This window comes from Corylus avellana, chromosome ca2 (genome assembly GCF_901000735.1).
Source record: "Corylus avellana chromosome ca2, CavTom2PMs-1.0".
In the NCBI taxonomy this organism is placed as follows: Eukaryota; Viridiplantae; Streptophyta; class Magnoliopsida; order Fagales; family Betulaceae; genus Corylus; species Corylus avellana.
In genome coordinates this window covers 16085462-16111184 of record NC_081542.1, presented here as the reverse complement: position 1 = coordinate 16111184, position 25723 = coordinate 16085462, and the positions used below count along the sequence as shown (strand labels likewise).

Below are 25723 nucleotides of genomic sequence, written 5' to 3'. Positions count from 1 at the left end.
TTCACTTATTGTTGAAATAAATTGAAGTATGTGGCTATGAATTTGGCAATTTTTTTTAAAAAAATTTTGTTTTTCCCATGAAGGATGCATTGCCAACCGTGATAATGATCTAAAACATGACTGATTTGGGTGTTTAGATCTCATGAAAAATTTGCATGAGCTAAAACAATGATGTCTCAAAACACATTGTAATCAACATATAGAAACAAATATATTGATTAGAAAACTAGATGGTGACATGATGATGATTTTGTCCACGTGGACAAGTGAAAAAAATTTCCCCATTCAAGCTTCTTTCCTTGAGTAAAAAGTATACTGAAAAGTAAATGTCTATTACTCAAATCGAGGTTTTCAAGCATGTACCTAAAATCTTACTCGATTTTCCATAACTAGTAAATTTCTTAGTAAAAGATTCTATATCTACAACTAGACTTAATTGCATGCCACGTATAAAACATGACATGCCATGTCTATATGAATCATTTATACTATTTTAATTTAAGTAATGCTAAACATTATACTTTTATTTTATTTTGTTGATGTGGCACTGTTAATTAGTTTTTTGTTTTTTTAAAGGCTGATTTTTTTGAGAAAAAACAGCATTTATTTCATTTCATAATCAAAAACATCTAAAGTGAAAAACGCTTTAAACAGAAAGAACAGATTGCTCTAAAGATACAATATCAAAAATACAATTAAGAATTTCCTCAATCTAATTCCGGTTAGTGAAAGCCTTAATTGTCGCCTTTACTAAAAATGACTGATTTTAATAGTGACTCATTAGCATAGTTGGATAAAAGTGAGATAGTAACGTTCTTTCAATTTTATCATATTCGTCCGAGAATATTTTATATTTATCTCACCTTTGATGTATTCTTGTTAGCAAAATACTTGATATATATTAAGACGAATATCGCATTACATACATCATTGAATTTGACATGAAAAAAAGAGGATAGATTTTCATTTAAATTGAGTTTTAGGAAATTCCTCTAATATATTCTATTAAACTAATATTGACCTTTAAACACGTGATTTTAACATGTATTTTTCACATTGTTCTGCTGCGAAGTGTCAGGACAAGTCAATTGGCTTCTGATTTTGCATTCTTTCAGATAATCTTAAAGTACATGTGACTCTAAAAATATATGTTAGTTTAATAGACTGAATTGAAAAAATTTATCTAAACCCAATTTCAAGGAAAAACTTTGTAAAAAAAAAAAAAAAAAATAGGTTTAGTGATGATATTGAAAACAACTTTCTATTTTCCAAACAAAAAACATGTGTCTTTTTTCAAAATCATAAACAAACAATTCAAAACATAACAATTGTAAACCACTTATCATTGTAAACCACTTCAAAACATATTTTAAAACTAAAAACAAAAAACAAAAAATACTTTTTTTAAATCATTATCAAACAAGCCTTAAATAAATAATAATGTTTATAATGTCAATAGCCGCTTCCTAATGCCTATTTAATTCTTTGTTGGTGTAAATGATTAAGGACAGAGGGGCAATGTTGTCTTATATTGTTATTCCATGACACACAGATAGAACATCATCGGATTCATGAAAGAAATTAAAAATATTTTTGCATTATTTAATTGTGATAATAGTAATACCCTTTCTTGTCCCTCCATGCCCAATTCAAAATCCACCCCTTCCCAGGTTTGAATCTGGAACCTTTGATCCCTTATCAACGGTTCCAATCATTTTGGACCACCTGAAATTTAAATTCAACGGCCCCCTTTTTAGATTTAAAAAAGAAAAAAGAAAAAGAACAAAAACGCGGTCACCGTAAAGTATGAGCAGCTGTGATTTAGCGGGCCCATTTGGACGCTCGATGATGTTGTTGTGTTCCTCTCTTTTTCCATGCCTTGATATTTTAATTTTTAATTATTCTTTTTTTCAAATAAATTCCTAAATTTTAGAAAATTAATATTTATTTTTATCTATTTGTTTATGGGCTTTATGGGCTTGCTGACACTTGTGCTTATCCCTTCTCGGTCTTATCGGCTGTCTAAGAATTTGGATTATCTAATTTGCAATTAAAAAAAAAAAAAAAAAAAATTGGGTTCTGAGATTTTTTTTTTTAAACAAACCAAACTATAAAATTATTATATGTTTTTTTGTACGCTTTTATCTTATTATTATTCTATTATATTGATATGGCGGTGTCAATCAACTATTAAATTTTTTTTTTGAACGATGACGGATTGACAGAATAGAAATTCATTTATAAATTAATTTTATTTTTTTTAGAAAATAAAAATAAATTTCCCGACACAATTTGATGGAAAATTCTATCCTTATCTGATTATGTTGCAATCCTCTCGTTATGGAGCTCACACAAATGGCACCAAAGGATTGAACTTGAACGTTCTCAAGATTTAAGCAAGTTGGAGGGTGTGGGGACATTGATGTTTACACGAAGAAGCTGATATTAGCCGCCTACTTACGACTTGCCCAAGCTATTGCTGCTCAAGTCTTTGATGGAAATTCAGATATTTAATTTGAAGAATCTCATTATGTGGAAATTAAGCAAATTTACAATACTATATATGAGAAATTTTGTGGTCTATAATTTATGTTATCTAAAACCCATTAATTTAAGATAGTTTATATGGGACCCATTTATGTGGTCGGACATCCCAAAACTTAATTTGGCAGATAAATTTCATATGACTATCTTATGAAATTTTTAGTTTTTTTTTAGTTTTTTTTTTTAAAAAAGAAACACTATTAAAAATTAAAGAGGGCGGAAATATCTTGATGAATTCGAGCAGGGAATAAGATAGAGAACCCTAAATCTCGAGATGTCCAGACAGTCTGAAGTGCGGGGCCTTCTGCCAAGGCACTTTGGACCTCAGGGTCCTGGAGTTTCCTCTCTCATTTCTTGTCTAAATTTTGTAAAATTCGGGTAAAAAATTTTAGGGATCCAATCCAAATTATTATAAGTTAACCATATGATTATTAGGAGTAGAGTTTGAAGAGTGGTTGGAGAATTGCCTTTGCTTCAAAGTTCATGTATGGGAAACTAACCTTGTGAAAGGGGTTTAGAGAAGCTGGCCCATGAATTGGTTAAATATTTATATTTTAAGATTCAATTGGCCCAATATTTTTCGGTTGAAATCAGGTCCAGTCTTGGGTCCTTGCCCACTCCTAGTTAAACAACAAAAGTAAAAAGAAAAAAGAAAAATGCTAGGTTTACAAACACATTTTACTAAAAAAAAAAAAAAAATTATAAACTGATGTGGCACAACATGATTGGGCTTCTCAATAAATTTATCTCATATCCAATCATATTATGCCACATCAGTTTGTAAAAGTTTTTTTTTCGTAAAATGTATTGTAAGCCTAGCATTCCTCAATAAAAAATAAATAAGAATGAAGATTTGTAGTTTGTACTAGGAGAAAGTTTTGTTTTAAATTGGATAAGAGGAAATTTTTCAAATTAATTTATTAAATTGATATTTTATTAGAATTACTTTTACAATGCTCTATTAATATTATTAAAAATAATATGAAAATCACATGCTTTAAAAATATATATAAGCTTGGATCATGGTGACAATTTTCGACCAGACCTACGAATTAAATGCAAAATTTACAAGTTACGATTGATCTATGATATTATACTCACATCTCAATGCAACATAAACCCAACACCTGAACATAAATTGCTACCCTTAGCGATGGCGGTTTCACGTCCATCTAGATTAGGTCGATGTAGAAAGCCCAGCCTGATGCAGTTGGAACATTTAGTCACTTGATGGTTTCTATACAAGTAATACATTTGTTTTATTATTATTAGTGGTCCTACAATTAAAATATTGGTATAGAATTATTTGTTTTTGTTTAGTGATTGTGACTTTAGTCCTACGAGCTACGCAACGAAGATAAACTAATTAAAAGGGTCCACAGATTCAATTGGGCATTTAGCACAGCAATTTAGATCTATGAGTTATTTTGTTTTATACTCTGTTTCTAATACTTTTCCATTTTGTGTTAAGGGGTAGTTCAATCGGCTGTGAATTACGCCTTATAAAGTGGAGGTCACTAGTTCGAATCATCTCTCCCCCTCTTGTGTGGACATGTCAAAAAATAATAATAATAATAATAATACTCTTCCATTTCTTAATATCCCTGAGTATAAATATTGTGATATAAAAATCGTGTTTGATATACCAAATATCCACTTGGCCGGCCCAAATCAAGTATGTGGGGCAGAAAGCCCACGGTTTGGGCCCAATTGCTCAAGCCCAAACGACATGCCCTAATTAGCATATGAGAGTTAACGCACTAGCAATGCAATGGCATTAAGAACATCAGGAGTGAGGCACAGAAAATAACCACCCACAAGTTAACTGTTAGCGTATATAAAATTCGGTTTAGTTTCAAGTTACAACTATACCTTGCTAGTAAGTCGTAATTTAATGCCTCCTTTGGTCAGGGTGGTAATTGGGCATCAATCCTGGTCAAGACCGTATCCCATTAGCAACGATACTTAATCAAGGTTATACCTCATTATTGAACACTCTGTATAAGGAGAAGACGCATGATCATTTCACAAACATTCACATATAGTCATTCTCTCTATGATTATCCTAGCTTTCTTCCTTAGAGCAAGTTCACTCTTCACCCTTGTCAGCTTAATCATTATATATTTTCCTGACTGTACTCTCGACAAGTCTCTGATCAATTACATCTCCTTTGTAGGCGTCTGTTAGCCGAGTTTTGAACTGTGCTATCAATTACATCATCAACGTTTAAGAGTTTTTTCTTTTTTCTTTTTCTTTTTAATTAGGGACATAGTTTGGGAACTAGAAGCCGAAATTTTTATTAAATTAGAAAGATCCAATTAAGGGAGTTACTACCTAACATATTATCACTAATCCAAGGTCGCTATTCGACTTCTCACCATAGATGTTGAAGTGTCAAGTTCTCCATTGCCAATATCTTAGATTTTTTTTTTTTGAGACCACTCGTTAATGGATTATGGATCAGGAAATGGAGTCTTTTTCTTAGCTTAATACGCAATTGAAAAGGATCACCACCCTCTAGGCTCTAGTCAAGTTGAATAAGTAATACTGTGACAAGATGAGGCTATCTCAGACTATTATCAAGTCGGACTTAAAGGAGCAAATCTACTTCTCACAAAATAAATTTAGATTCCAAAAAATAAAAAAGAACAGATCTCAACATTTATATAGTTCGGCTTAACAAATTTATATTTACAAACAAATAATATATATATAAAAAAAAAAAAGAAAAAAAAAAAGAAGAAGAAGTATTCAAAACCCAAATCTCCAATACACTCAAATCTTTCGCGTGTGAACTTGAAATCGGTTGACGAGAACTACAAATCCAACTATCCAAGTAGGAATAGAATTGGATTTTGGCTAAATCTGAGACTCCAAGTCGGTTGGGATTCTAATGGATTCCAAAACCAAATTGAAAAGGAAGAGCATGGGCCACCGACTGACTTGATGAATTAATTTCCTTTCTTTCGGTGTCAAACATGACTCTTTCTTTCTAACACGCAATTTGTAGGGCCTTGGCCTTCAATCATTTGATAGAATCCAAGGCGTCTTGTAGTATCCCTGTTAAGCCCACAACCAAAATTAACTCCACAACAAGTTTTCTTTTACAATGGATTAGAAAAAAATAAAAATGACCACTTCAGTCTATTAAATTAATATATATCATTAAAATATATTGTTCTCACGCGTATTTTTTTTTTTAAAAAAATATGTAAAAATTATATATTATAAATACAAATGTTAATTTAATAAACTAGTTTAGAGAAATTTCTTCCGATCGAATTCAAAGAAGTCAAGAATCTATGAAGGAACCTACACTTCCTACATCCAGATAGAGATCTCAGCAAAGTCTCTTTCACATTTACTATCAAAATTACTAACAATTTGAATAGAAAATTGCTGAAAAAATCCGAATCCCCTCAAAAATAGAACACAAACTTGCAAGTTTGGACAAAGTAAAGCTATCCATATTAAATATCCTCTCATACAGAGAGTGTGACAGGCACCAGCTAGTCAAATACCGGATGAGCTTATGAATATAACACGATTGGTAGGCGGTGTGGCTCAACTTGGCAGGTTAGATATTTGCCCCGCCGTCGATAAGCTTTGCTCAGCTGGATGTTGACCATAAGATGTTCCAAGCAAACGAAGCATGATTTTTTGGTTTGATCCAGTTGGCGTCTCTGTTTTTTCTGTGTACCTTTCACGTCAGCTGTTAAAACAATTGATGTGATCAATTTGAAAAAAAAATTGTAGTAGAAGTTATAATACTTCAAACAACTTCCTTACTCTAATAAAAGGGCATAGTTTTCATTGGACATGGATCACTTCAACATGTGAAATAACACATTAACAGAATTAAAAATTAAAAAAATATGTATTTTTTACATGTTAAGGACATAGATAGGATTGAAGACGAACATGTTTTGAATGGTCCTGTTGTTTTGTTTTATTTTACTAAAGTTTGACTAAGAGACATTTGTTTTAATTCTAAATCATGACGAAAAAAATAAGGTTAATCTAATGTGAAGTAATCTAGGAATCTCACCGAATCCGAAACCGGTAGCTCCGATCCAAAACTGTTGGGCAACCACCATCTATAAATGCAGATTCGCTTTGCCTCCGTTATCAACAATTTAAGGCTGAGAAATTGGTGAAGAGCCATATATTAGAGATTTCAGGCCAAAACACAATTCTTTGAGGCACAGGAATGGAAGGGGCAACCATGATGAAGGAAGAGCGCAAGATTGTGGTGGCAGTAGACGAGAGCAAGGAGAGCATGTATGCGTTATCATGGTGTCTCAGCAACCTCGTTTCTCATAGCAACAAGAACACCCTGGTGCTTCTCTATGTCAAACCACCTCCTGTCTACTCCTCCTTTGATGCTGCAGGTTTGCAATATTTGCTTCTTATTCTGTTTTGAGTCACAGGATGATAATAGCTCAAGGCCAAAGGCCAATTTTCAGTATCTCCATGTTGATGTGGAGAAGATGTTTTTGGTGTCACAGGGTACATGTTTTCCAGTGATGTTGTTGAAGCCTTGAAAAAATATGGCACTGACATGGTGAATTCAGTGATGGAAAGAACAGATGCTATCATCAGGAACTATGGCACCAACGTAAGACTTTCTTCTTAATTAGTATATCTGCTGCTTCCCCCCTCTCTCTGTCTCTGTGTCTGAGTGGTTATTGATGGCTTTTGTGCAGATAAACGTGGAGAGAATAACCGGAAGTGGAGATGCCAAGGATGTGATATGTAGTACTGTGGGGAAACTTGAAGCTGACGCCTTAGTAATGGGAAGCCATGGATATGGTTTCTTTAAGAGGTACCCGCCAAATTCTTCTCTTGAGATTGTGTGATTCAATCCCTTTTCTTTTCTCCTTTTCCTCTGTTCTTCTTCTTCTTCTTCTAAATTTCTTTTTCCTCCATCATTCTATCTGTACACATCCAGTTATGGTCTTGTTTGAGTTATGGTCCTGTTGGGAGTGATATGCTGATTTTCCATACTTGCAGGGCTCTTCTTGGGAGTGTGAGTGACTACTGTGCCAAGAATGTCAAGTGTCCTGTGGTGATTGTTAAGCATCCAGAGGACAAATGAGTTCATTTCTCCTTTTTTTCTCAAATTATGAGTGAAAATTCACCACTAAGCTTGGTGATTAATGTAAATGGTGGTGGGAGGGTGGGTTTAAGAACATATTGTCCATATCTGCAAAAAAAAAATCCAGAAAGAAAAGGTAATAATAATGACTCTAGCTAGCTTTCTGCAATCATATTTGTACCAATTTTTTTGTGTAAATGGGCAAGTGGAAGCAGAGCACATTGCATACAAGGAGAATAAAGCAACCGATCCTATCTAATGCCAAAACAGAAGGATCCTATCTAACGCCACAACAGAAGCAACAGATCCTATCTAATACCCTTATTTTTAATAGGATAAACATAGCCCTGCCCCTATTCTTGTGGAGGACGATTCCACAACACTTTCCCCTATAAATGCTCAAAGCCCTACACCTTTCCTCCCACCACAAGGTAATAAACAAACAAAGAAATCTACTAATTAGTCTATGGTATGGGACCTTATTGACCGCAAGAACCCTAAAGCTAGATGCAATTATTGCAGTAGGATATTTGGGTGTCACCATAAAAACAAAGCATTACAGCCATGTTATCCCATCTACAATTTCGCTCAAATAATAATAACAATAATAAAACTTTGTAGCAAATAGGACTTGAGAAGGCAGCGTATAGCACTTTTAGCCCCCAAATAGGATTTGTTAAGTAAGACGCGGACAAAGTAAGGGCTTTGATTGTTCGTTATTTTATCAAATGTGAGTTTCCTTCTAGGCATGTGGAGACTAAGTGGTTTACATAATTGATTAATGGATACGAACCTAGGTTCAAAGTGCCATGTCATGTTACTATACAAAGAGATTGTATGAAATTATACATGGAAGAAAAGCTTAAGTTGAAGATTTGTTGAGGGGTCAAAGGGTTTGCCTCACCACTGGTACATGGACATCCTTACTAAATCTGAATTACATGTGTGTTACTACTCATTCCATTGATTGTGATTGGAATATGCATAAGAAAATCCTCAAGTTGTGCCGAGTTCCTAATCATAGGGGTGAAACCGTTGGAAGAGTATTGGAAATTTCATTGCTAGAGTGGGGGGTTGATAGTATTTTCATGATTACAAATGATATTGCCTGCTCTAATGGTGTGGATATTGAATATATGAAAAGGAGGATAACGGACAAAAACTCTACCGTTTTGGAAAGTGAGTTTCTTTACATGAAGTGTGTTGCACATATTTTGAATCTTGTTGTAGCAAATGGTTTGAAAGACTTACATGACTCTATTTGTAATAATAAGAATGTAGTGAGATATGTGAGGTCTTCGCTGACAAGGATGATGAAGTTTAAGGAGTTTGTAGGGCGGGAAAATATTCAGTATAAGAAGATGGTATGTCTAAGGTAGTAACAGAGGCGGTTTTGAGCCAATAACCGCCCATCTAGGGCAATGTACACCCCTTAAAAACCTCAAACAAAATCTTCTAAGATATCACATAATGTATGTTGGAACTCAACCAAAATAATTGGAAATACCAAGGGAAAATTTCGTATTACAGCATTCATAATTTGCATAGATTCCAGACATCAGTATTGCTTTCCCAAGACTCCCTATTCCAATGTAGAAAGTCATTTCATGGCCACAATGGCTAAAAAACAAACTGCAGGTTTTGGATATTTGGTGGAGAATACAATCTGGTGGAGAAAACATAAATTGAGGCAAAACTTATATTCCTGGTCCCTTTTTCATCAAATATAACATATCTATAAGACTATATATCAAATATAACAATTAAAGCCCCATCTGTTAATTTGTGAACTATAAACTATGATATATATGACAAAAAGTGCAGAGAGAATATAAGAATGCCAAGTTCTGTTACCTTGAGCAAGCTCCAAATATATTGCAGAAGGAGAAGTTGATCCCAAACCACTGGGTCTGAAAATTTAGTGGGGATATATACTGTAAACCTGCAGTTTGCTGTGAAGGACTGAAGTTGTCTGATGTGCCACCTTCTGACCTCTGCCAATCTGAAAATTGGGAAGGGCTTTGGCAAGATGGGTGCCAGCCCTCCATTCCTCTTTCTCCTTAACAGATTCACCAAAAGAAAATAATGGAGAAGAAGTTAGTGTAATTGCTGGACATTAAATTGACCTCTATCCAACAATTTTTCTGAGAAGAAAAAGTTGTTGGTCATAAATAATGGGCTATAAATGTGAATTTATGCTGCTCTTGATGAATCTGTTTACAAGGGACGTCCAGAGAACCTAGAGGGGGTCTTTAGTACCCATCAATGGCGATCGAGAGGCTTGTGTTCTTTGGAGACATTGTCCTTTTCCTATCAATACTCTTTAGATTTGAAGGTCTCTCCATTTTGGACTGGATTCAGATCATCATCAACCCTTCCCACCTTCTCATGATTGAGAAGCCCTCCCACCACCATTTCCAGCTTTATTCCTCCACCAATGTTCATCAAATTTGGTTCATCAGAAACTCACAGATCCACAATGAGATCTACCCCCAGGCCCTTCATTTGGTCAAGAAAATCACTTCCTCTAGCCTGAGTCACCTCAAGGCATGAACTCTATGTTTTCCGTAACTTCACTTTAGAGCCTTGAATTATCAAGCGATTTAAGAAATTCTTAAACTTCAAAACCTCTCAATTTAGATTCCTAAACTTTCAATTGCAATCAATTTAAACAATTCCGTCAGATTTTAAACGTTAAAAGTGAAACAATGGTGTTTATATTTCTTTTTCTTTTTTTAAATTCCAAATTAAAAAAAATAATGTTAAAAAAAAAATCATGGATATTTTGATATTTTTATGGGTAAATCAGGGAAATTAAGAGATTCAAATTGATTGCAATTGAAAGTTCAAATGTCTAAATTGAGAGGTTTTGAAGTTTGAGGGGCTTCTAAAATCACTTAGTAATTCAGAAATTTAAAATGAAATTACCCGACTTTTATATCTCCCTTTGAATAGAGATAAAGGACCCCCTTAATCAAGCTTTTTGTGTAGCATTGCTTTTTGTGTATATATATATACTATCCCTCAAACTATACACAAAAAATTGAAAAAATATACACACTTTCCCTTAACCTAATACTCAATTTACAATGTCTTCCCTCTTCGAACTAAAGATTACATCGATCTTCTCCTGAATTACAAAAAAAATTGCAATGTAACCCATTTTGTCCCGCAAAAAGACAAAAAATGCCATTAATTTTTTATTTTTTTCTTTCCAATAGACAAAAAATGAACATTTTATCTAATAACAATCTAGCATGACTCCAAAATTAGGCTAATGTAGAACATTTTTATTCAATAAAAGATAAACTACCTCAAAATTTGGGAGTTAACAATTTGTGTTGTGTGTTTAGTTCAGATTGTGTCGAGAAATGTGTATAAATTTATATAAATCAACTTTAAATTGATTAATTTAATTAAACGAGTAAGATTCTTTAATAATTTTGTGTTGGGTTATTATAAAATAAAAAATTGTCAATCCTCTAATGTCATGTAACAGGTTCAAGTCATTTTAAAGTATGAGTATAATATTATACACATTAATCGTAATCTAATCCGTTTAATTAAATAAATTAAGATAATAAACCATAAAACCTACAAATTTTATGTTAAAATATGTATATAAGGCAATTATTTACCATTCTTAAAAAAAGAGCCGTTTTGTCCGTAGTCGTTTTGGTCTCACTCAAAACGACGTCATCTTCCACTGGGCAAACCAGATCCAGGGTCCATTGATTCACTTCGCAATATTATTCTCTGCTTTGCCTTGGCATTCTTCTCCAGGGAGCTTGGGGGTTTTGGACGATCCGGTTCTCTCCCACACTCTCACACTCCGATCCGATCGTCGCTGGCCGGAGAAACCTAAATCCGAATACAGAGATATCGAAAGCGACATGTTTCTGCTGGACTGGTTCTACGGAGTGTTGGCCTCGCTGGGTCTCTGGCAAAAGGAGGCGAAGATCTTGTTCCTTGGCCTCGATAATGCCGGCAAGACCACCTTGCTCCATATGTTGAAAGACGAGGTTCGCTTTCTTCCAGATTATGCTTAGAATAAAACTTCGAGGATTTTTTTTTTTTAATTAACGATCTGTTTTCTTATTTTCACTCTAATTATTTGTTATTCGACGAAATTAAAACCTTGATTATATAAACAATACATCTTGTTGGTTTATTTATTTATTTTGAAACACTTATAGGCTCAATTAGTTTATTTGAGGTAATATATATGTATATATATAGTGTGTATGTGTTATGTGTAAATAAACACAGAGCTTAATTTAAGCTCATAAAAAAATATGTGTTTGTGTTTTTTGAAGATTGAAATTAGTGGATTTCATGATTTTTTGTGCTTTCAGTTGTCCAATTGATGGAATTGATTTTGGATGTTATTGTTTCTATGTGGTGTGATGTTGATCCTTCTTTGATCGATTCCCAGAGACTGGTACAGCACCAGCCGACACAGTATCCCACATCGGAGGAGTTGAGCATTGGGAAAATCAAGTTCAAGGCGTTTGATTTGGGAGGGCATCAGATTGCTCGCAGAGTCTGGAAGGATTACTATGCCAAAGTAAGCTATACGCAAAGTATCGAGCTAGTTTTGTGGCTATGTACTGTGTTATCTGTGCAAATTTTTGTTGGTGGTGTCTCTTTTATGTAGATCCACATTCCTTCCCTGATCGCTATTCCAAAGTTAACTTCATCAGTTGCGCTAAAGTAGTTGTACAGTTGGTAGAATTAGTCATAAATGTTACGAACGATCTGTCATTAGTTGCCCAGCTTTGGGTTTTCCATGTTTTGATAAAGAGTAATGCTAGATGTTATAATTCTATTCAACAATGCTGATTTGACACTCAACTAATCCTTAAATTAATTATTATTAAATAATTTAAAAAAAAAAAGATCAAATGGTTGGTTGGGAGTGCTACGTCACCATTGTAGAATCTTGCATTTCTGTTTGATAAAATCTATTTTCTTCTTTCATAAATGGGTATATGGTATTAAGTCGTGTGTGCGGGCACGTCCATGTGAATCCAGTATTCGCTCTTTTATATCCTCCTTATATGTCTTAACCTAGCTGTCAAGAACCAGCATCAATACCTTTGTCTGACTGTTTCTGAATTTGATGTTGCCTTCATTCTTTTATTTGGCAAAGCTCATTTTGACCTTTATTAGTGTTATTAAGCCGTAAATGTCTCATTAAAAGTGAAATTGATTGATCTATTGCTTTCTTTTATAAATGAGCTAAATTTTACTTATCAAAAGAAAAACCAAACTTAGATTTAGTACCTTTGTCATCTTTCAGTAATTATATACCGCTATCCATCACTCTGAGCTCTAGTTTTGCTGGATTTGTTTTTGAAATCTCAATACATTATGAATTCTTGATATTGAGCTTGTTTCATGGTTGTGTTCTTTTTATTATCACCATGCAATGTGCGCTTGCTTTCGCCGTTGTTCTGCAGTTAACAGTAAAACTTGCCTTGTCTCATGTTCTGGTTTTAAGTTCTTATTGTAATTTTTAATATTGAATTGATTACCATGTCATGTCTATATTTGTATGTTCCCGTTACCCGATTAAGCGAAAGAGGTCTATCTCTTCCACCTTTGCCCGTCACTTCACTTACTGAACTTACCAAAACTCGCTAGTGTAACAGCACCGAAAGAGTTATTCGCCTTAAAGGAGGCTACGCCTACCTTCTGCAGGCTTAATGCATGGTATGAGGTCTCTACGACTTTGACTAGTCTACATTGAAATTATGTGGCAGATGTACTAATACCCTACTGCATCCATCTGGAAATCTTGGTTCAAACCTCCATTAGGGGGACCCAATGTCTCCATATCTGTTTGTGCTGGCAATGGAGGCCTTGGGATGATACCATTCACACATGAGAGATGGGGAACCAGCCTTCTAGCCTGAGGAAAAGGCCGTATCAGACATTGTTGAAATATATGAACACACTTGAGTTCTACTGCAGCCGGAGAGGTGGATTTTCTATGAATATCAAGAGTTGTGTTTTTGTACATTTGTGTAGCTGTCTATGGATAAACACTTCTACTTTTTCGCACTGCTTAGTAAAATATGAGTTAAGCTGGAAAAATAAAATTTGTATTCTTTGGTTGCGTTGCTTTTTGTAAATTCTGACGGTTTATTTGGGTTTCACTTTGAGGCTTACCTTGTTCATAGGCTCAAATGACATGACTCATACTGAGATTTGCACCTCTAGTGTGGCATACTCATGAGGCATACACCTCCATAAAGGGTTTCAGCTCCTTTTTGACATTCTCTCAAATACTTGCAAGTTTGACATGCTATGTCTAATAAAAAATTTGGTCTTTATGAGCCGTTGTTCGTATGTGATATGTTTTGGTAAGGGTTCAGTGTTTGACAACATGACTTGGGGCCGATTTTTTTACTGTACCATATTATGAATCACTTGACCACCTACTCTTCATGGGCGTTAACTCCTTGTGCTTGTTTTCTCAATACTTGCAAGTTTCCTCGAGTGATATTTTACATGACTTGGTATTTCCAGTTTTTGCAAAAAAGAATATTCTCATCTTCTGAGGCACCATGTTCATTACTTCTGCCTATATCTTTGATTTTGCATCTCTCTGTTGCAATTGCAGAAATAGTTTCATGTTTCACCTGTCTTTCTTGCTACCCTTGCCATATGATAGTTTTTCAGGTGTTCTTTTGGGATCAAAAGCTTGTTTATCCCACCTTTTCCCTTGGGAGGTTTGATGCAACAATAACTTTCATATTTATCATGTCTTGTTTTCTTTTAGTTTTATCTGTTTAAAAAATATATCTTTCTTACAGTTAACAAAGTGCTAAAAGAAACAAAAAAAAAAAAAAAAGGTTGAAATTCTATTAAGATTATTACTTGCGCATTGACCTCAAAGCAGTTTGGATTAGGAGTTCTGTACCCCTTGAAGATCTCTTAGTAGCACTAGTGCTTGTTATTGTCTGAGCTTTTGTTCTTTCTATGTGGTTAGACCATATGTGGTAGCAATTTTTTAAATTGATGAGTCGGACCTTGAGACTTGAAATGGTATGTGTTTTCTCATGTTTTACATCTGGGTTGTGTCTTCCCACTTGCAAGGGAGTTGAAGTTTGGAATTTCTGGTCCTTATTATGGTTTCACATGATGTTTAAACTATCAACATGCACTGGTGACATATGCTTGTTTGAGCCTTCACTCTTTATAATTGGTTACACCATATGTGGCAGCATTTTATTAAACTGATGAGCTGGACCTTGATATTTTTGATGGTTGAATGTGCTTTTCTAATGTTTTACATCTGGGTTGTTGTGCCTTCCACGTCCAAGGAACTTTTAAGTTTGGAAGTTATATTCTTTATTATGGTTTCACATGATGTTTTAACTACCAACATGTGCTGGTAATATGTATTTGCCTTTTCATTTTACAGGTGGATGCTGTGGTGTACCTGGTGGATGCCTTCGACAAGGAGAGGCTTGCGGAATCGAAAAAGGAACTGGATGCACTCCTTTCTGATGAGGCCCTCGCTAATGTTCCTTTCCTTATTTTGGGAAACAAGATTGATATACCATATGCTGCCTCGGAGGATGAGCTGCGATACCATCTTGGCCTCACCAACTTCACTACTGGCAAAGGGAAGGTAAACCTAGCAGACACTAATGTTCGTCCATTGGAGGTATTCATGTGCAGCATTGTGCGGAAAATGGGGTATGGTGAGGGTTTCAAGTGGCTCTCTCAATACATCAAATAGGGTAGTGGTCAGCAAGATATATTACGGCCCCCTGCACCTGGAAATCCCACCAAAACACACCCCCACGTTACCCAAAAAATGTATCAATTCCCCTGTTTGTTTCAGCCTCAAAGTGGCTTTAGATTGGATATATTGTGTTTGGATCTGTGGAAGGAGGCTTAAATGTCACTGCTATTATGTAAGTTTACTTGTGGCATCAAATCTTTCTTGGCATTGTAATTTGTTATTGAACTATTACATCTGCTATATATTTGTGATAGTCATAAAGTAGAAAACTGTATTTGTTATTGTATTTTGTATTTGGAATGATGAATTGATACGTTTCAAAAAATTGTTGTCATGTTTGTTATTTCTAGATGTATCTGGAATCAGTACTGGGCTCAAATAGAGGATACTTTGGTATCCATGTTTCTGAGTTCTAGTTGTTTATTGAAAGGACCAGAACTTTTGGACTCTCTCCTCTCTATCATTTTGCGTGGCAGGAATTCTCCCTTTTGACTTCAGGGCGTAGAGCTGAATGAAATGGTCCCCAATGGGACATAGTTTGCAGGTAACAAGTATTTTCCATGGTCTCCAAAGGCTGGCAAGAAAGAATCAAGGCTGCAATTGTCAAAGTCCACAATCCCCGAGTTTGATCTTAGACGAAAATCATGCCACTTGATACTCACTATTTTGTTGTCGACGAGACACGTTTATTTTTGGACTAGTTCTTCAAATTTATCTAATAAATTAATATATATTTTTAGAACACGTATATTTTTTAAAAATGCGTATAAGAATGACGTGTTCTAAAGATATAATATCTCATAATTTTTGAACTTTTTGATTTTGTAGATTTTATGAATTTTGTATAATTTATGTGGACTAGAGTTGCGAGCAAGGATACCCAAATTCCACTCCTCTCATACTAGTGACGCAAGTTGTTTCTTCCCGAACCTTCCACCACAATTAAGTCCTTGATTTTTACCCTGTTCTTACAAATATCTCATAGTGGGTTCAAAGTTGTGTGTCATCCCTCAAAAGCACAGAGAGCCACACATCATCATCCAGCGTATTATTGCTGTAAAGTATTCCCATTTGTGGAATTTCCGTTCACCCCTCGCAAAGACCCAATTGCTGTCTCCTCTACTCTATACCTCCCCCACACGCACCACACAAAACAAACCAAAGAATCAAAAACCCTCCTCTCATTGGAAAAGGCCCCGCAGGCCACAGCATTCCATCGCCATCAACACACAATCTCAGCGTCACGACCGCGCCCAACCCAACACGAAAATGCCAGCAACTATCCGCGTTTCTAACACTATACCACTTCGTGTTGCCAATAGCATTAACAGCCCTACTTTTTCTTTGACTCTTCTTTCTTCCAAATCTTTATAAACCCAAAGCTTCACTCCCAACACCTCTCACTCACATATCAGCCATTGTCAGTCTCCACACCTTTCCCTCTCTCTCTCTCTCTCTCTCTCTCTCTCGTTGAAGACCCAGATCCCAAAGCTTCACTCCCAACACCTCTCACTCACATATCAGCCATTGTCATAGTCTCCACACCTTTCCCTCTCTCTCTCTCTCTCTTGTTGAAGACCCAGATGGGAAATTATGTTTCTTGCTGCTTTCCTCAATCCTTGGGAGCTCAAACTGCAAAGCTCTTTGATGCTCACGGTAACCTACAACAAATCAAGCTCCCTGTAAAAGCTGCCGAGCTCATGCTGGAACAACCCGGCCACGCCGTTGCTCCGGTGGAAGAGCTACGGCAAACTCGGCGCATATCGGCCATGAAGGCCGACGACGAGCTGTCGGCAGGAAAGGTTTACCTTCTGGTGCCCACGGGTAAAGTTCACTGTAAGGTTTCTGAGTTGGAGATGGCAATAATAGAGTTGACTTGTAAGAAAAGAGCAAGCATGTTGAAGCCAAGTGGTTCCAAGGTTTCACCGGCTACGTCCGCGGCGGAGCCGACAGAGGCGGGAGAAGATGATGTTAAGGCTTTTGGAGGGGATCAGGCTGCTGGACTTCCCGGCCACCAGTTTTGGAACAATAAGCGGTGGAGTCCTGTTTTGGAGCCCATTTCTGAGGCCTTATGAAAAACTGTCTTAAATTTCTTAGTTGTTTTGAGTGCATCGGGCAGGGACTTTCCTTGTTATACTTTTATGGGAAACCCCAATATGTAATGATTTGAGGCCTTCGTTGTACGTGCAAAATTGTACACAAATTAATCAGAATTCTCTTTGACATGCAATATTGTTGCGTTATGGTTGATGTTTGCTTCCAAATTATTGAACAAAACTGACAGATTTTGGTTAATTGCATATCAGTGAGAATCAATAGTATATCCAAAATCACCATTTACAGTGACAATGAACTTAATTAGCTTTCTTGACCCAAATGAGATATAGGAATTAGAGGCTAAAATTCTTCAATAAATTTAGGAAATAAGGGAGTAATACTAAGGCTAGTGTTAGGTCATGGATCGGCCGCATAAGGTGTAAGAGGCCCCTTCGGCCCAATCTACTTTACAAACTCATTAAGACGAGGCCCGTGCAGAGACTTAGTCGGCTCAACCCGATGCATAGCCGACCCACAAAGGGCATCATAGTCTTTTACCAAGGGTAGATCAGTCATCTCACATGAAGCTAATCCATGATTCCTAGATAAACGTGAGAATCTATCTAATATCCAAACAACCACCCATGCTCAACAGAACATGGACCTATCAACAAAAAAATAAAATAAAATAAAATAAAAAAAAAGACCAGTTGTCAACACTCAGCTGATACACGCGTACCTTAGGATCACTCGGGCATCCGCGTCGGGTGCCAACAGAGCAAAACCGCTTGTTCCACGATCTCAGGATCCTAAAATCATGGAGCAACCCAACAATCCATATCCTTCGCCAATAACTGCACAACAGATATATAGGGATGTGGGGGCCGACGGTCACGAGAAACAACAACTTCATGCCTATAAAATGCAAGTCACAACTCATCTTTTGGGTAATCGCAATTCCTGCTCTTAAGCTTTTAATTGCATTTACTCTCTTCACTCAAATACTGTCTTAGGTATCGGAGCTTTTCCGCCAGAGCACTACCAGTAGCTTTGATCCTATTGTTTCATATTTTGTAGCCCGACGACTCCTCGGACATCATGACATTCCACTAGGATCGTGCCACATCACCACTTGAAAACTGTCATCAACAGCTAGTGTGCAATTACTTGTGATATATATATACACGGGCTACAGCCTATAGTTGAAGATCCATATGGGCGAAACTAGAAATTTAATTTTAGTGGGGTCAGACTGTATAAAAAAAAAAAAAATTGAAAGGCCAAAATAAGAAAAAAGAAAGACCTAAACTATTTTTGTTTAACAAATTTTGAAAGACCTAAAATAACATTTTTGTTTTACAACATAGCCCCCACCAGCCCTCCTTTAGTTTCGTCTTTGATAAACCAACATTAGTTGGATGATGGTTGGCTTGGCCATTAAGTGTATGGCAAAATGATTACAGAAAAATACTACAACTTTTACTATAATTTTTTATAAATTAACAAGACAATTTATAATTGGTTAAATGATTAAGAAAAAGCTATGACTTGCCAATTTAATTAGTTAGTGGTTGACTTGTTAAAACCATACACTCTTGATCATTTTATTGATTAATATGAACTATCATATCAGTTTATAAAATAATTATAGTAAAAACTTTAGTAATCCGAACATTTTCGAGGCAAAATTATTCTGAAAATTACCAAAGGAAGCATAGGCCATAGAATGATCATGAGTTCTTAGTTAAACTGTGGCCATCACTCATTATTCTTAATTGCGTTTAATTAACATTGTTGATCAGGGCATCTCTCTTCGTCTTTGTTCAAACATTATTATCATCAACACTAACTCACATTATCTAATTCTTACACCCATATCTTAATTATATAAATGACCAAGCATCTTCTATCTGTTCACTATAATCAATCAAACAATCATAGACTTTTGTAACCCTAAGTCCTAATTAACTCATATAGTCTCAAAAACTAATCAATGCACTATAATCTAAAACCTAATTTGCTCATGTAAGATCAAAGGATTCTAGCCGTCAGATTGGACCGCTTAAGTTTTTGAGATGATTTGTGATTTAACATGGTATTAGAGACGGCAATATTTAAATATTCAACTTGGAAAAAAAAAAAAAAAAAAAAAGGAAAGGAAAATGCACCAACAACAACATATATTGTATCCCTTGAATATGAATTTAAAATTTAGTACTTAATTATAGTTGGAGAGTCGAGTTCAACTCCTTCATTATGTATAATTTAAGGATTAGTGAATACACTTACAGTTGAACCGTTCCTTGACTTCTCTTTCAGATTAGGTACAAGCAAATACACAGAACTCTACATGGGGCCCCTACAGATTCAAAGCATTTATAGCCGTCAGATCAAGCCAAAGACTTCACTTTAGATCAGCGCCAATGAGGAGCAGGTCAATTACGTCAATGTCCACCCGCCGACATGACCCTCACAAGATGGAGCCGTTTAACAAACACCTCCTACAAATTCCTTAATAAAACGCTACCAAAACCCACGCTTTTACTCAAACTGGTCATCACATATTCACACCCTCTCTTTCATGGGGAACCAAATAACACGCCGCCGATCAGATGCCACCGGAAAAGTTGTTCTCTCCGACGGCACGGTCCACGAATTCGATGACCCATTAACCGTCGCCGAGCTGATGTTGGAGCACTCGCAGCAAGTCGTGGTTGAGTTGCAGTCGGCTGTGAAAGAAAAGCGGCCGACTCCATTGCCGGCCGACATGAAGTTAGAGACGAAAAAGATTTACGTAATGCTTCCTGTAAAGCGAGGGAAGCCAGCTGCAATTTCCGGCGAAGAAGTTCGCCGGATTCTTTTAAGCGCAAATGTTTCAGCTCTGCGTTCGAGGTCTCTTTTGTCTTCGCCAAGGTTTCTTCCACTGTTTTGCCGGATATGCCCGGCAAGTTTAGGGGATCATGCACAAGGGTTTGCGCTGCAGAAGAATGAAAGCGTGGAGACGACGGAGGAGAGATTCGTCCCGGAGTTTCCGCCGGAGATATTAGATGAGAGGCCGGAATATTTGAGTAGGCAATTATCAGGCAAGGGGTGGAAACCCAGTTTGGATACGATAAGGGAGAAGAAGGTCAAGAAGAAGTTGTCTCGCTTGCTGTTTTGAGGAGAGGAGAAAGAAAGTTTTCTTCCGAATTTAGTCCCCAGTTTGTGAAACTCAGGTGTACTCTTAGAGCGCGTGATTTTTACATTTATTTTTAAAAATAGACTTGAGAATCACATGATCTATTAAAAATTATATGAAAATTCTAGTTCGAGGATAACTTAAGAGTGTTTTGGCATTACGATTTTATAGACAAAAGTACGATTTTAAACTAAATCGCAAAAATTTAATTGTTTAGAATTGTATTTTTTAAAAATAGTAATTTGAAACATTTTTAAATTGCAGGTAAGGAGATAGTTTTTTGAAAATGGACAATTTTAAAGACTAAAAGTGCGTTTGACATTGTAATCTCATAGATAGTTAAATCGCAAAATATAAATAATTTGGAATTGTGATTTTAAAACATAAAAAAATTGCGTTTTTAAATCGCAGGCCATGAGGTATTTTTTTAAAATGCACAATTTTAAAGACTAAATTGCGATTTTATCAAACGCTTAACTACGTTTTTATAAATGACGTATTCAAATCTTACGTTTTAAAATTGTTAGTTTTAGATTATACCTTTTAAAATCGCAAATCCAAACCAACCAATAATCCATTAAGGTACTGTAAAGTATATGGATCTTCAGTATAGTGCCATTTGTGGCAATGCATGGTAGAAAGTGTTGAGGTATATATGCGTGTGTATTGTGTTTGAATGTGATTAATTAATTAGGACGATGTCTTGAAGGATAATTTGATGGGTTGGTCAAAGGGTCCAAACTTGGTAAACGGACAGAAATTAGTGCTACTATATATATGTTCCATGGAGTTATGGCTTGTTCTGAATTGGAGTATATTTTATTCAAATTAAATCAAAATTAGTGCAACCAAATTAATTTTACTTTTAAAGCACATTAAGTTCGTGAATTGTTGGAACAGAGATCCTCTCCATTTAGTGGCTCGATATTCATTATTGCATGGCCAACTAAAAACATGATAAACACAATTTAAAATCAAAATTAAGTAATTTTTTATGCAATATGTGTATCACAATAATTATATTTACCTAGAAAAATATATGTACTGCTCAAATTATTATCTCATTGTTAATAAAATAAGTGTTAATATTGTGTATAACATTTTTAAAAAAAAAATGTTACAATTTATTCTGATATTATTCTGATTTTAGGTGGATATTATTTAAAAAAAAAAAAAACATAAAAAAAAAAACAAGAAATAATCTTCATGTAAGACAAAACAAATTAAGACAACACGATTTTTATTTTTTTGTTATATTTTGGAATGTATGGCGCACATGAGAAGCACTATCTCCAGCCAACTTATCCACACATTGGAAGGAAGCCCAAGGAAGCCCAACGCGATATGCTTCCTCTTCTGTCTGGTACGTACGGGAATGAAGCTTGGGATATGAAATGTCATATCACATATGTTGCTTCTTTCCCTCTCAGCAGTCAGCCCAACGCGATCTGCTTCCATTGGATAAGATATATATGCTCTAATAAAAAAATATTTAAAATTATTTTCATTCATATTTATTTAAACAAATCAAAAAAAATCTCAACTACAAAAATTTGAATAAGAATTTTGTAAAGAGATGTTTCTGATCTATGTTCATTAAATTTGATTAAAATATAAGTGTGGGCTATGGTTAGCTGGAAAGCATATCACACAATGTCAGATTATTCTGTTTTTTTTTTTTTTTTTTAAAGAAACACACTATGTCATACTAGTATTAATGTGAAAGCTCTTGATCCCATTTTTCCTGTTAACTTTTAATCATCCTCATCCAATTTATACTGTTCCAGAGAAAAGCTGGTCCACAGCTTTTATGACAACATTAGGTGATATTTTCCAGTGCATCTCCAGCTTATATTATTAATGATTACCATGTTAATACTCTATCAACCACATTATTATCCAAACCCACACCATCAATCTCAAAAGTTCGGATCCTTATCCCTATCTCTCTATTATCTCGACAAGGATGTTCGTTCAGATAAATAGGCCACACAACAATTCTCTTATACTTATTATCAGAATTATTTGTAATTTGAAAAATAAATTATTAGAGATCTCTGTCCCTTGAAGGCCAACACTAACAACTAACAAGTAACAGCCGTCTTCTTCTCCAATCCCTTGAGAGTAATGACAAATTATACCTTCTAAACTAACACGACAGGTCTATATACATAACGTGTCATATAAGTTGCTACATTAATTTGTAAGTTTGCGAACTGAATTACGTAATTGTAAAGAAATTGAGTTTTGCTAACCAAAAGCAAAACGATGAAAAGGGAAGAACAAGTTGGATTGAGATGAGATCTTCCAAACGATCACAAAGCAGAAGTTTGATAAGGATGTAAAGTTGGGAAGGGAGGCCGTTAAAGGGAGCAAATCGTTAAAGTAGCTTTGTGAAAGGAGGAGTTTGTTAGGACTTAGGGCTCGAAGGCCACGCAAGGTACCCTACCGGACCAAACTGTCTTAACGAAATTCCACCTCATATACTAATGCTTTTTAAGTTCTTTAACTGCCAAGAAGTGTGACATATATATTCACAGAATAGGAAAAAATTGCAAAATCAATTAACGGGATTTGACGGAAATCGTTAAAATATTATGTCAACATTAATTATACTGCAACGCGTGTTTTTTTATAATAAAAACATATAAAATATATCAAAAAAAAAAAATGAAGTGGTAGTTTGGCTATCTCCAAATAGCTAAATGAGGGTGCTAAACTATCCTCGACAGTCATTGAGTAATTTGGCTACTTTCTCTAGCCAATTTGAGAGCGGTTACACTACACTCTCAATTTTTTTTTGAATATTAATATTTATATTGTAGTGACATGTGTTGCAATATGATTTATGCTAACCAATAATGTCACGATTTTAATTAAATACAAAGATCTAATAAGCCCCCCCCAAACTTCAAAATGCTAACCCATAATGTCACGTTTAAAATATGACGGAGTGTTTAAATTGATCGTGTAGTAATTCAGGAGTTTAAAGTGACGTTACCCTTAATTTTACTTACAAAAAAAAAAATAATTTTATAAATGAGTAAAACTCAATTTCAGAAAATGTTAGGCTTACAAATACATTTTACAAAAATATTTTTTTACAAACTGATGTGGCACAATATGATTGGATTTCTCAAAATTTATATTTATTTTATATCCAATCATATTGTGCCACATCAGTTTATAATTTTTTTTTTTGTAAAATGTGTTTGTAGAATTGAGATTTCCGACTGCCTCAAGCGTTAGACATCTGACCTCTTTCTTTTTATTTTTTTTATTTTTTTAAATTTGTTTTGTAAATTGAAGAAGAGAGATATTAAAGGAAAATTCAAATTTGTGGTATTAGCACTAAAGTTGAGGTATTAATACTAAATTTAAGATGATAAAATCTCTTTTAAGTGATATCATCTCTAAATGGTTAACTTTCCACCCCTAAATTTTAGTTTTAAATCTAAAAATAAATTTTGAGGCATTAGAAACTAAATATTAACTCATAAAAATTTAATAAAAAAATAAATAAAAAATTCTAACAATGTATTTGTAAACTTAGCATTCCTTTCTTCCCCGAGCTCATAAAATCGGACAAAAACTTTCTGCTACAAATTATGGGCGCATTACCAAGGAAAAAGAGAAAGAAAAATAAAGTGTTGTACAAGTGGCTGCGTTCTTTTTTCTTCCCACTACCTAAAGATTATCGCACGTACGGTATTTAAAACTGACACTCCAAGTTTCCATACAAAGTGGTCGGCTTTTCATTTCCTTTTTATTGTATTTTATTTTGTTTTATAGAATTAATTATAATTTAGGTATGAATAATGCTATAAGTAAGATTTATTTATTTATTTTTTTTTATAAAAAAAGATAACATTACTTTTAAAATTATTAAAGAATTTAAAATATTTATGATCAAATTTGAATCCATTAATAATTTTAAAACAAAGATTTTAAGAAACGTACCCATATTACCAGATTCTTGTAAGTGAAGCTGAAGCATAGAATTTGGTCGTAAGACAACACCCAAAATGGGCAGTAAGATGTCAATTAGAGAGGGTGATGTGTTTTTCTCTCCTTTCGGTAAATGCAATCATGTCATGGTTTCTGGGCCTCTGACGACTGACGACTGACGACTGACTTCTCTTCCAAGCCAAGCTACTTGTGTAGTAAATACGATTCAAGAACGGGGTAATTTTTAATAATATAATAAACAAACCTCTTTATTTCTTCCCCGTTAAATACTTTTTTTTTTTTTTTAATTGCATTCAAGAGAAGTGTGTAATTTTAATATGGGTTAAATACTTCAAATCTTTTTGGGGTTTCTCAACTTTTTTTTTTTTTTTTTTTTTTGGGTTTTATTTTTATTATAGAAGGTCCATGTGGTTTTGATAATAAACCAAGTTAGTCATCCGTCAGTTGACCATTAGTTGACTTAACGAAATGCCACGTCGACCAATCACATGTTGACACGTAGCACCTACTTTATATATATATATATATATATTTTAATTAAAAAAAATGTATTTTCTAAAAAAAAAAAGAAAAAAGATTGGGGGTGGCAAGGGGGTGGCCGAAACCACCCCCAGTGGGTACCGAGGGTGGCTCGGCCACTCCCAATCTTTTTTCATTTTAATACTAAAAAAATTAAGAATGATTGGTATACGTGTCAGCATATGGTGGTCAGCGTGGCATTCGGTCATCAATCTGGAATAACGATGCGTGCTCCAACCATCTGTGATAAATGAAGCCACGAGGAAAAATAAAGTTGAAGCAATGAGACTAGATATTTAACCACTTTTAATATATGCTTTTATTTTTTAGATTTTAATAAAATTAAATTTAAATACACAGTCCACAAATAAAAAAAAATGCTAAGTGTTAACTGGTGTTACTTGGTGTTAACGATTGTGATATAGCTTTAAAATTATCGTTGAATTTTATATTATCATTATTGACTTTTAATATATTTGTGATTTTAAAAGCTATATTACACTAAGAGAATATCAGGAAAACAATAAAAAAATACCTAACATTTCTCGTCACAAATTTAGCATGCAATGTGCATCCAAAGAACTAAATTTAAGGAACTTCCTATTAAAAGGGACACCA

At 34.7% G+C, this 25723-nt stretch overlaps 4 protein-coding genes across 4 annotated transcripts; all 4 read left to right on the top strand.

The window, feature by feature from the left end:
• Positions 1-6631: 6631 nt before the first annotated feature.
• On the top strand, positions 6632-7729 carry LOC132168499 (universal stress protein PHOS32). The gene is made up of 4 exons (XM_059579489.1): positions 6632-6936; positions 7054-7163; positions 7252-7370; positions 7559-7729. Exons 1-4 carry the CDS (start codon positions 6756-6758, stop codon positions 7641-7643), a joined length of 495 nt encoding a protein of 164 aa, XP_059435472.1. The 5' UTR covers positions 6632-6755; the 3' UTR covers positions 7644-7729.
• Positions 7730-11361: 3632 nt separating this feature from the next.
• LOC132170414 (GTP-binding protein SAR1A) lies at positions 11362-15851 on the top strand. Its single transcript, XM_059581395.1, has 3 exons — positions 11362-11665; positions 12079-12210; positions 15076-15851. The coding sequence occupies exons 1-3, from the start codon at positions 11537-11539 to the stop codon at positions 15394-15396; spliced, it is 582 nt and encodes a 193-aa protein (XP_059437378.1). The 5' UTR covers positions 11362-11536; the 3' UTR covers positions 15397-15851.
• A 1134-nt stretch (positions 15852-16985) lies between these two features.
• LOC132169156 (uncharacterized) lies at positions 16986-17477 on the top strand. Its single transcript, XM_059580236.1, has one exon. It carries the CDS (start codon positions 16986-16988, stop codon positions 17475-17477), a length of 492 nt encoding a protein of 163 aa, XP_059436219.1.
• A 2262-nt stretch (positions 17478-19739) lies between these two features.
• On the top strand, positions 19740-20766 carry LOC132172334 (uncharacterized). The gene has a single exon (XM_059583814.1). The coding sequence runs from the start codon at positions 20021-20023 to the stop codon at positions 20597-20599; it is 579 nt and encodes a 192-aa protein (XP_059439797.1). The 5' UTR covers positions 19740-20020; the 3' UTR covers positions 20600-20766.
• Positions 20767-25723: the final 4957 nt, after the last annotated feature.